Here is a 12465-nt window from a genome sequence, read left to right as displayed (position 1 = left end):
GTTTCAGCATCAGTCCTTCCAATGAATATTGAGGACTGATCTCCTTTAGGATGGACTGGTTGGGTATCTTTGCAGTCCAAGGGACTCTCAAGAGTCTTCTCCAACACCACAGCTCAAAAGCATCAATTCTTCGGCACACAGCTGTCTCTATAGTCAACTTTCACATCCATACATGACTACTGGAAAAACCATAGCTTTAACTAGATGGGTCTTTGTTGGTAAAGTAACATCTCTGCTTATTAATATGCTGTCTAGGTTGATCATAGCTTTTCTTCCAAGGTCATGGTAGCAGTCACCATCTGCAGTGATTTTGGAGCCCCCTAAAATAAAGTCTCTCACTATTTCCATGGTTTCCCCATCTATTTGACATAAAGTGATGGGTCTGAATGCCATGATTAGTTTTCTGAATGTTGAGTTTTAAGCCAACTTCTTCACTCTCCTCTTTCACTTTCATCAGAAGGCTCTTTAGTTCTTCTTCACTTTCTGCCATAAGGGTAGTGCCACCTGCATATCTGAGGTTATTGATATTTTTTCCTGGAAATCCTGATTCCAGCTTGTGCTTCATCCAGCCTGGCATTTCACATGATGTATTCTGCATATAAGTTAAATAGGCAAGGTAACAATACACAGCCTTGATATACTCCTTTTCCTATTTGGAACCATTCTGTTGTTCCATGTCCAGTTCTAACTGTTCCTTCTTGACCTACATACAGATTTCTCAGGAGGCAGGTCAGGTGGTCTGGTATTCCCATCTCTTTAAGAATTTTCCACAGTAACTAACCTCACTCATGCTAAATTATTTATGTATCCATTTTAATATATATTTTGCATCTGACAGGGCAACTCTCCTTAGAACCATTTTACTGACCCACCTGTCATTATGATGGGGTAAACAATGTCACCTTTCTGGTGCACAATGAATTACAAAGAAGTTGCAAAGTACACCATCCATCATGCTGACACTAAGTAGGTTTTCAAAGTAGATCTCAGATATCACAAATGCTGTTTAGACTGTTACCAGAAAGCAAAAATTGGAAGCTTATACAAAACAGTCATATGATGAATGAACATGACAGCTCTTCAAAGAAAAAGGGTACGCCTCTTCTACAAATAACCTTGTCAAAAGCAAAAGTAGTGGGGAGCTTGGCTGGCAGTCAGACTAGAATAATTTAAGAACTTGATAATGGCTCTGCCTGATAGAAATTCATGCAAGCACAATGGACTCAAAATCAAAAAGTACATATGCCTGTATCATCAGCAGCAACCTCTCAAGCTTAATTTGAATTAGGAAATATTCTGAAGAAACATGGAAAATTCACCAGTATTCTATTAACTAGAATATATGAGTTTCACTAATACATCTGTCTAAAACATGTGTATAAAATATATGCAAGCATGCCGTATGCATATAAAATAGTCACCTAGAAATTGCTTTTGAAAATTATAATACTAATATCATGATATAGTGTAAATTCAACAAATCAATATCAACATGAAGTGAAGTGGTTAGTTGCTCAGTCGTATCTGACTCTTTGTGACCCCCATAAACTGTAGCCCACCAGGATTCTCTCTCAAATTATCCAGGCAAGAAGAGTGGATTGGGGTAGCCGTTCCTTTCTCCAGGGGATCTTTCTGACCCAGGGATCTAACCTGGGTCTTCCACATTTCAGGTGGATTCTTTATCATTTGAGCTACCAGAGGGGTGTATTCTTTATTTATATTATTTATATAAATATTTAAATTATGTACTTAGTATAACAGTTTTGAATTGCAAAAATAATTCTAAAAATACTTAATACCAACGTCTTCATCTAATTTGCAGTTAATTTTTTAAGTATGTTCTTCAAATACAAGGTATTTGTTTTATCCATAATTGCATTTTAGTTCTTTTAATACTATTTATTCCCATCTGGGCCCAAAATTTCAAAGATAGAATACATTTCTACGTCTGTAGCTAACTTTATTTCTCCCTTTTAATAGTCATATTTTGAATTTTCCAACATTTATTAAAAATGCTAGTTTCTTAAAAAATTCAAGTATAATTGACAATATTATATTAGTTCAAGGTATACAACATAATGATTCAATATTTTTATAGATTATACATCATTTAAAGTCATTATAAAATATCGGCTATATTTCCTATGCTGTACATCTTTGTAGCTTATATATTTTATACATAGTAGTTTATATTTATTAATCTCCATCTTTCCCTTTCCTTTCCTTCTCCCTACTAGTAACCACTAGTTTGTTCTCAACATTTATGAGGTTTTTTTTTCTGTTTTGTTATACTTATTCATTTTATTTTTTATAATCCACACATAAATGATAAAATAATGTATTTGTCTTTCTCTCTGTGACATTTCTCTAAGCCTAATACTGTCCAGGTCCATCCATGTTGTCTTAAATGGCAAAATTTCATTTTTTATGGCTGATTAACATATCACTGTCTATGTGTTTGTGTGTATGTATAAAATAACATCTCTATGAACACTGGGGTGGGTATATATTTTCAAGTTAGTGTTTTTATTTTCTTTGAATATATACTCAGAAGTGGAATTGCTTGGTCATATGGTAGCTCTATGTTTAGTTTTCCTGAAGAACTTACATACTGCTTTAAATAGTGGCTGCACCAATTCACAGTCCCACCAAGAGGGTAGGGTTCCATGATTTGTCACTTCACAAACAGTTAAGTACTTCCATGATTCTATAGTACATCTTGATTTTTAAAAAAATATGAAACAGAAAATTTAAACACATAATTGATAAGATAAATGTATAATAATCAGAGATATGATTAAATAGGAATACAAAAAGCTATTCAGTGTGTCCAGGGGATTATTAGAGACGTCCATACAGAGACAATAGAAGCACAAGTTATAGTTCCATGACTTTTCCCTATCAGCTCAGTCAAGGAATAATGACTGTTTGCCAGAGGAATTTGAAAAGAAAATAAATGGGGGCGTTTCCAAGGACCTTTTCAATCTTATGCGATTTTATTGTTGTTCTGTATTTGGGATGTGCTTTGTTTAGGGAAGGAGATGACTCTGATATACTTGAATCAACTGGGATAAGGAGGAGCCTGGAAATGTTGGGCTTTCCTTGTAGCTCAGCTGGTAAACAATCCGCCTGTAACGAGGAAGACCTAGGTTCAATCCCTGGGTTGGGAAGATCCCCTGGAGAAGGGAAAGGCTAACCACTCAAGTATTCTGGCCTGGAGAATTCCATGGACTGTATAGTCCATGGAGTTGCAAAGAATCTGACACAACTGAGAGACTTTCACTTACACAGGTTTGGGAGTCTGAGTGAAAATCTGTGTGTTAACTTTAGAATCTCAACTTAAGACCGAAGTTTCTGAACCAAAGAAAGAAACCTTGCAGCCTCCTTCTATTTCTTTTAATATGCAGGTACATTTCTATTATTGCCTATCAGAAATAGGGTATAGTAATCAAATCAAACCATGAGTCCTACACTAGAAATATTACACTTAATATTACATTAACTTTTAAATAATAAAAAGACTTTCAAGATGGTGCTGGTTATGTGTAGTAGATATGCTAAATGTCAACGATGTTAAAACACAGAACAAAAACAGTGCTGAAGGATCAGTTAACTGCCTATCCCCATAACACTCCCCAAAAATTAACAAAAAATTTAGGAACAAGCCTATCTTTATGCAAGGTAACTCTAAATGATTTAAATTCATCATCTTATTCTGACTTAATCATAAATTAGAATCTTAAAAAGCTGTGTCAGTAATTAGCAGAAACATCATTTTATTCACACAAAATCTATAGAAGAAATTTACAGCTTTATAAAGAAACTAAATGTATTTATTAAAATGAGACTTTTACATGGATATGCAAAATTTGCCCATAAAGAAAACTAGTGACCACTTAAATGCTTGAAGTCTAACTGCTATATTGTTCTTACAATAGGCTAAGCTCTATCTTCCAAGATTTACATCTATTAATTCAATTCTTACAACAAGATTATGAAGCTGGGACCATTATTATCCCCATTATAGAGATGAGGAAACAGCCCTAGATGCTTAATTATCAGTGATAATTGGGGATTTGAAACTGAAACTAGTCCACGTGGCTCTAGAAGACAGGCACCTAACCACAGTGCCGGAAAAACACATTAAAAAACAAACAAACAAACAAAAAACAGCTAACTTAGACTAAAGTGAAAAATTCACACCTGGTCCCTTTTTCATGTATTTTCCACCATAAAGCAGAAACACTGTATATCAAATCTTAAATGTGTGAATAATCACATCCATTTTCCACTTCATTTCTTGCGTGCATACACAATCTCAAAACACAACTGCCTCCATTTCTATTCTTTCTGTCCACATCAATCTATTAAAACTTGCCTCTTTAGAACCAAAGAAGAAAATGAATTTGCACTGTAAGAGCTAAGCAAAGTGTGAATGACTCAGTCACATATTCAACACTTTTGAATTAAATTCTTCTAACATGTTTTCACTTTCCAAATATGACAAGGGTCAGGCAATTTAAATCTTCCTTCCCCTTTCCTGGCACTTCTACACTGAGAACATTTAATGGTTACTTTGGTATGCTGTATCTTGCCAGTTAGTTCAATTTAGATGAAAGCTGTTGTTTTCTAATTTCATTTCACTGTAAATGACAGAGATAAATGGTCATATTACCTCGAGAATTCCATTGGCAGAATAGGCTGCGTATGAATATAGCAGGTCTTGGCTGCTCCACTTTCTGGCTTCTTCACTGCAAGGCTGGCCATTAGGATGAAAGCACTGGCCACTGCTGCTCAGAGTCACAGAGCTGGGAGAAAGACCTGGCAGGTTCAGCAACACAGAGTAATTTACAAGCTGTACATCTTCTAAGCCCAAAGAAGTCCACTGAGTCTTAATATTATTTGAAATTTCCATGTCATCTTCACTTTTGTACAGCTGTACCAAGTTTCTGAAAGAAATTAAAAAAGCATACACTTAAAAAAAAACAGGAAAATCTTTATTCTTTTGAGTTATGGTTGTTCACTATATGAACCATTATTAATAGATATGGGATATGAAAGATGAATGAGACAGGATGCCACACAAGAACCTCAGTTTGGTAGAGGTGATGAGCTTGTACAGAAATTATACAAATCAAAGCAGAATGAATTAAACTCTTAATTAAGAACTAATAAAGGACTATGGGACTACCGAGAGGAGAGTAATCAGTGCCAAATAGTTCTTTTATTGGTTCTGATCCTTCTATTGACATCAACATAATCTTATTTAAAACTGGGCTCCAAAATGAGTGATCATGCTGGTTGAGACAGTTACGTATTATAGTTAACATAATTACATAAAAAGCCATGTGATTAATACACAGCTATTGCTACTTAAAATCATTTAGAGGCAAATCTTGATACAAATTAAATGCCAAATTATATGATGCTATGAAAATCATGATATGCAGTATATTCTGTTAAAGCTAACCACACATTGTCAAACCAATATGAAGTTAATTTTCAGGTATTCTTGCTGTGTAGTCTATAAATTTATTTCTATACCTGTTCCAAGTCCATAGTAATACTATTTTTGCTTATGACATCCTAGAAACCAGAAAAACTGTGGTTAAAAAAATGCATAGAACCTGGAAAAGAATGAGACATAGGAAGTTAAAATGTTAAAATTTAATAAAATTTTGCTTTTGGGGGCTAGAATATAAAGGAACCAGCTCTTCTTGGTTTTTGGCCAAAAAAAAAATGTATGTATCTTCCTATAAATATTTCATTTCTATCTAAACTATTACTTAATAGTATGGATTTTTTTTTTTATTTTTGCCCATCACATTATTTTTCTCAATACTTATTTAAGAACCCTCAAACAAAACCATTCAATCCTAAAGGAAATCAACACTGAATATTCATTTTAAGGACTGATGCTGAGGCTGAAGCTTCAATACTTTGGCCACCTGATGTGAAAAGACAACTCACTGGGAAAGACCCTGATTCTGGGAAAGATTGAGGGCAGGAGGAGAAGGGGTCAGCAAAGGATGATATGGTTGGCATCATCACCTCAATGGTCATGAATCTGAGCAAACTCGGGGAGATAGTGAAGGAGAGGGAAGCCTGGTATGCTTTAGTCCATGGAGCCGCAAAGAGTTGGACATAACTTAGTGACTGAACAACAACAAGGTACTTACCTTCTCCCAATTTTTGGTTTCTCTTTCATTTCCAATGTCTTGTTTTATGATGAAATAAAGTTTTATAATCTTAATGTGCAATTTTTGAGGTTTTTAGTTTCTTGTTTCTATTGAATAGAATATATGGTACCATACTCTGGCCACAGTATGGTGTCATTTGATCCAGAAAGCCTTTGTGTACATGTTTTTTTTTTTTTTTTTTAATACAATGTAATGGTTTGCACATTTTTCTGAATCCTTCTCAAATCTGAGGTAATGAAGTTATTTTCATAAAAGATTTAAAGAATTGTTTTTCACATTTCAGTGTTTACCTGGAATATTTATGTGTGTGTGTGGTGTGGTAGAAATGAATGCAATATTACCCAATATGATTTTTTGTGTATGAATAATCATCCTGGTTCCCATTGCTACATTCTTCCTCATGTGCAATAACAATTCTTTCATTTATATATATATTTCTACATGTCTTTGGGTCTGACCAGGCTCCTTAGTCAATTCCATTCATCTTTTGATCCATCTTCATAGCAATACTCCATTTAAATCATTATTTCCTTAAAATATGGCTCAATATTCAGAATAGCAAGTCCTCTAATTGTTCTTCCTCAAGAATAACTTCATTATTTTTTATCTCCCATATTAATATTAAAATACATGTGTCAATTTCCATATCAAGCTTATGATTAGAATTACATTAAAATTTGAGCACCTAACCTCTATGTATTTATTAGATATGAAGCCTTTATAAGGACTTATTACTATTCCGTACTTTGGCCACCTCATGCGAAGAGTTGACTCATTGGAAAAGACTCTGATGCTGGGAGGGATTGGGGCCAGGAGGAGAAGGGGACTACAGAGGATGAGATGGCTGGATGGCATCACCGAATCAATGGACATGAGTTTGAGGGAGTTGGTGATGGACAGGGAGGCCTGGCGTGCTGCAATTCATGGGGTCACAAGGAGTAGGACATGACTGAGCAACTGAACTGAACCTAACTAATTACTATTCCCATAACATCTAAGAGGGAAAAAAATCTGGATAAACAGTTAAGAATTAGGACCCAAATCCTTCTTTTTCTGCACTTACTTTATACATATTTCCTCAATATTTATTGATATACCATGTTATCCATTATCTTTACCTGATAGAGATTATCTTATCAAAATCTTGCATTCTATGGTGGTTAGCTGGATTTAAAGGAACATGTATTATAGTACTCTGAATACCACTATATCAATATAACAAATATGTATCCTGAATATGTTAACAAAGCTTTGTTATACACATAGTTATAAAAATATTGGCCCTTAGAAAATGATTGAAGAAACATTTCCTAATAAATATTTCCTAACATTGCAAATAATTAAGCTAATAAATACCTCTTCAAGGCCAATCTTCCTAATATTAACTTTTAATTCTTTTAAAATTAAAATATAGTATAAATTAATAAATTTGTTTTAAATTTTACATTTATTTTAAATTTATCAAATTGTTTATATGAGTCTTGCCTCTTGCACCACTCTCCTTGAAAAAAGATTTAAGGAAGCTATATGAGTTCAGTGTTCTAAAATTATGTAACCTTTAAATCTAAATTGTTTCACATAAATTAGTTTTATTGATACAAATGGTTGGTTCAAATGATTCTATCTACTAATCAGTCCAAACCCCTTAGAATGTTAAAATGCCCAAGTTTTGAGATTTACAGTTTTCTGAACTTCCCCCCCAAAATATTTTGAGATACATGGTGAACAGTTCTGTTATAATTAGGCAGTTTGCTATATTCAAAGAGAAATATTATTAAGTAACTAAATACAAAATAATCTCAATTTATTAATTTCAGAGAAAGCTGAAAAGTTAGGAGTGTGTCACCTAAAATCACATGGAATTTGAGAGAAACTTTTGCTCTGCTTTAATTTTTAAAATAAGAGTTTCCATGGGCCAATAGTTTTGGCAGGAAGCAAATGAACTGTGATGCCTTAGACTTGAATTTGGAAGTAAGCTTGGCATTAGTGTTTCACTGGCCAGTAGAGACTGGAAATGGGAGGATTATGGCTTTGCTAGACAAAATTCTGTTTATATCAATGTTCAACACCTGCTACTGGATGAGCCACAGAGCAACACTGGTGTTAGAATTGGAAGAAGCGATGCATGTAGTATTCCTAGTATAAGGGGGGCTGCCAAGATTCTACTGTAAATGAGCAGGGAAAGAAAAACGTCTAAAGAAACGCACTCACAATACACAGAAAACAAACAGCACATTTACTAATGTCCACTGAGATTTTCTTATGTGCATATACAATAACATACACATACACTCATATTTGTATCAGTTTGATACTTTGCACATACTAATAAGTCAAAAGTTTCTTTAAAGTTATTTGACTTGGTATTCAATGTAGTAAAATTCTCGGAATCATGCACTGTATGTGCCCAGTAAATTTCAAGATGCTACAGCATGAACTGACTTTATTTCAATTTTGCTTTAGAAATATTAAGACTAAAATGCATGGCAAAGCTATATCACACATGACAGCAAGAAATCAAGTGGTTGGGAGGGTAAAGGATCATCCCCTCACCTTCCTCACCAGCCAGCCACTAACACCATGCCAAACAGCATGCCTACGTGCCCCACTACTTTTTTCCTTCTAAAACGCCAAATCAACAGTAAATCATGTACCGAATGTCTACTATAGAGACTGAAAACACTGTGCATAATCAATTTGCAAAAAGATCCTCATGTATCTACTGTTACCACTTTACAAATAAGAAATTTGAGTGTCAGGTAATATAACTAAGTTGTATAATGTCCCGGATTAGGTAAGTCAGATTTCTTCTCCACTACACTGTATTTTAGATTTCCACACCAGTTAGAAGGAGCAGACAGTCTTCTAAACTTTGATGCTTTCCAAAAGTAATAAAAATGAAGAGTGTTATAAAGAATAATATTTGGATAAAGTAATTAAAAGTTGGATGGTGTGAAGTTAGAGGAAAGTGGCCTTTATGTTCATGACAAAATAAGACTTAGGGAAATCACAGTAACTATTTTTAGAATTCAGAAGCCCAAAATTCAGAATTTGAGAACCATCTGAAGGGAAAAAAAAAACACAAAAACTGCTTCTTATATACCACATTGGAAAAAAAAAAAAGCTATCACAGAAGTATATTAACTGAAAGAGACCTTAATACCTCCTAATGATCAAGGAGAACATGGAGAATAGCTGTCTGCTTTGCAAATTATAGAAGGCACCCAGATGATCACCAAGATCACCAAGGCACCATGCTTGGTGATCTCCAGCATAAAGCTGGTGATCAATACTCTATTCATTAATTTAACTTGATATGACACAAATAGTAAAATAAGCTTGACTAAAACCTAGGACACACAGAAATAAAACTGTAAAACTGCCAATACATCTGTTACTACCTGAATTTAAAAAAAAAATTAACAAGAGTCCCAGTGGTATAACTCCTCATCTTTCATTCCTTACACACATTTATATAGGAAATAATTTCATCTCTGATTAATATTGTGTATATTTTGGACTGTATATTATAGTATCTCATGATGAAGCATTTAAAAATATGTTTTAGAAAGAAGAAATGTGAAAAAATGAAGGCTAATGCAAGGCATGAACGCTAATAAGCTTTTACAGAATGTACCATCCCTCCAAAAGAATATTATTGTTAACAGTACCTGGCTTTAGAGATTCTTTATCTAGTTTTTATGGAAAATAGTTGTCAAAGATCACTTACCAATTAAGTCACGTTATTTATCTAAACTAAATCTAAAAGTTAATTCACAAAATAGACAAGTTAATCCAATTAGTAGGACATTATAAGTCTTTGATAGCATCTGTTTGTTCTCTAGTGAAAATGACATAAACTTGGGTGGTACTAAAAATTAACATGGATTCTTGGTTTTGGAGAAGGAAATGGCAACCCACTCCAGTATTCTTGCCTGGGAAATCCCATGGGCAGAGGAGTCTTGTGGGCTACAGTCCATGGATTGGCAAGAGTCAGACATGACTTAGCAACTAAACCACCAACTGTATAATCCAATGAATAAATATTGGGAGAAGCATAGTCCATTTTAAGAAGATCATAATAAAAATGACTGATTTCCATGCTTCAGAATAATCATTTTACTGAGAATATTTTAAAGTACCTGAAACATTAACATGATTCCGTATTCTTAACATTAACACAAAATTATCAACATTTTCACAAAACTAAAATAATAAATTTTTAAGGACAAATATTGAGTCTTATCCCTTTTAATGCATCTTGAAAACCCAACTACAATTCCTTGTGCTTAGTAAGTGGTGTGAAACTGAAACTAACTTAGCTGTGTCTGACTCTTTGTGACCCCATGGACTATACAGTCCACAGAATTGTCCAGGCCAGAATAAGGGAGTGAGTAGCCTTTCCCTTCTCCAGGGCATCTTCCCAACCCAGGGATCAAACCCAGGTCTCCCACATTGCAGGTGGATTTTTTTACCAGCTGGGCCACAAGGGAAGTCTTAGAATACTGGAGTGGGTAGCCTATCCCTTCTCCAGCAGATCTTCCTGACTCAGGAATTGAATGGGGGTCTCCTGCATTGCAGGTGAATTCTTTACCAACCGAGCTATCAGGGAAGTCCTAGTAAGTGGAAACCACAGCAAATAATTGTGGTTTTTTTTTCAATAATATACTGTTAAGACTACACTGAAAATATAATTGATACTTATCTTCATTTATTTTCCAGTATAGCAAATTAAATCTTTAGTACAGCAAGGTTGACTAAAATGATAACATTATATAATGAGGGGAATTAATATACTGATATTTTAAAAATAACTTTTAGATGCTATCTTTCTGTGACACTACAACTACATTAAAGCTATTGTGAGCACAAAGAATGATAATGTCTACATGAGGACAATAATCAGAATCAGTAAGAATTTGTGTTATTTGTCACTGTTAATCAAGACTACATTTCATGAGCATATTCATTTCAGCACTCAAGAGTGAAATCTTCTCTATTAAATGTTATGCAGATGGGGGAGCCTGGTAGGCTGCCATCTATGGGGTCACACAGAGTCGGACACAACTGAAGTGACTTAGCAGCAGCAGCGGTAGCAGCATGATAAATTGCATAAATCATGAAAAAAACAACTACAAATATGCCCATCTTTATGAAATGCATTGAAATCAATCTGTAGAGATATTTGGTCATTGGAAGTCATAACATTATGGAAACACAAATGAAAAATGAAAAGTAAGTGTAAAATGATAGAAAATTAGAGTTATGATAAAAAAGAACATATTATAAACTGAGATATTTGAATAAGTTGTCATTTAGAAGCTTCATCTCTGTTGTATACATGAAGAAAGAAGAAAAGAGGCTTATTGCTAGAGAAGAAATGAGCAGCATTGATGGTGATATTTCTGACATATTTCATCTACATAATTGGACAACCAACTGTCAACAAAAGATTGGTAGAGGGTAGTGGGTATGGGTGGAGAGAGAGTAGCTTTCAGAGGAGGAGAACACAGAGTAAAGATACTGGATTCTGAATTCAGTAAAAGAGGGCTTACATTTTGGCTTTTGCATATAAGCTATATGAAATTGCACATGTGAGTATCTTTTGAGCCTCAATTTCCACATGGTAATCTTTTGAATAGTAATATGTTACTTTTTTTTTTTTGAGAGCATTAAATACATATGTAAAGTGCTTAGCACAGTCTCTAAAACCTCCAGGGATATAATAAAGGTTACTTTACTTTCTCTTTTTCTTTTCCTAAACGATCTGTCCCAAGTACTGAAATAAGAATAACAGCATCTACTTTAGTATATGAACTACTTCAGAATACATACCTGGATTTAATTTGATTCACAGTTGAAACTATTAAGTCCTATTTGTCATCTTTCTCTTCTTCTGAGTAAATTCATGGTATTTAAATATCCTAACACACATTTGAATTCTAGACACTGAATTCAATTTTTCATATTTTCTTTCTTTCCTACAGATCATTAACAGTTAAAAAAAAAAGGAACACAATGAAAAAGCTAAGTTTAGAAGGAGCTCAGATTATTGGTTACCTATTCTTCAAAGAAAAATTAAAATCATCTCTCTTTCAAGGTTTTAATTATTATGCAATTAATGTATATTTACTGGAGGAAACATAGAAAACATAGACAAGCAAAATTTAACAAAAGAATGCAAGAAAATAAGGTATAATAATAGGAAAATATAAACAAAATATAATAATAGGAAAATATAAACAAAATATAATAATAGGAAAAT

General features: G+C 33.8%; 1 protein-coding gene across 2 annotated transcripts in view; it reads right to left on the bottom strand.

The window, feature by feature from the left end:
* The window catches only part of NAALADL2 (N-acetylated alpha-linked acidic dipeptidase like 2), a 1592461-nt gene that overhangs the window by 729781 nt on the left and 850215 nt on the right, over positions 1 to 12465 (bottom strand). For both annotated transcript variants that reach the window (XM_040249092.1, XM_040249084.1), the window contains one exon: positions 4676 to 4949. In XM_040249092.1, coding sequence (XP_040105026.1) covers positions 4676 to 4949 — 274 coding nt within the window. The remainder of the gene's footprint in view (positions 1 to 4675; positions 4950 to 12465) is intronic.

The sequence above is a fragment of the Oryx dammah genome, unplaced genomic scaffold, assembly GCF_014754425.2.
Source record: "Oryx dammah isolate SB20612 unplaced genomic scaffold, SCBI_Odam_1.1 HiC_scaffold_2, whole genome shotgun sequence".
Taxonomy (NCBI): Eukaryota; Metazoa; Chordata; class Mammalia; order Artiodactyla; family Bovidae; genus Oryx; species Oryx dammah.
The sequence above is the reverse complement of the archived record's forward strand: the minus strand, read 5'-3'. Positions and strand labels throughout refer to the sequence as shown.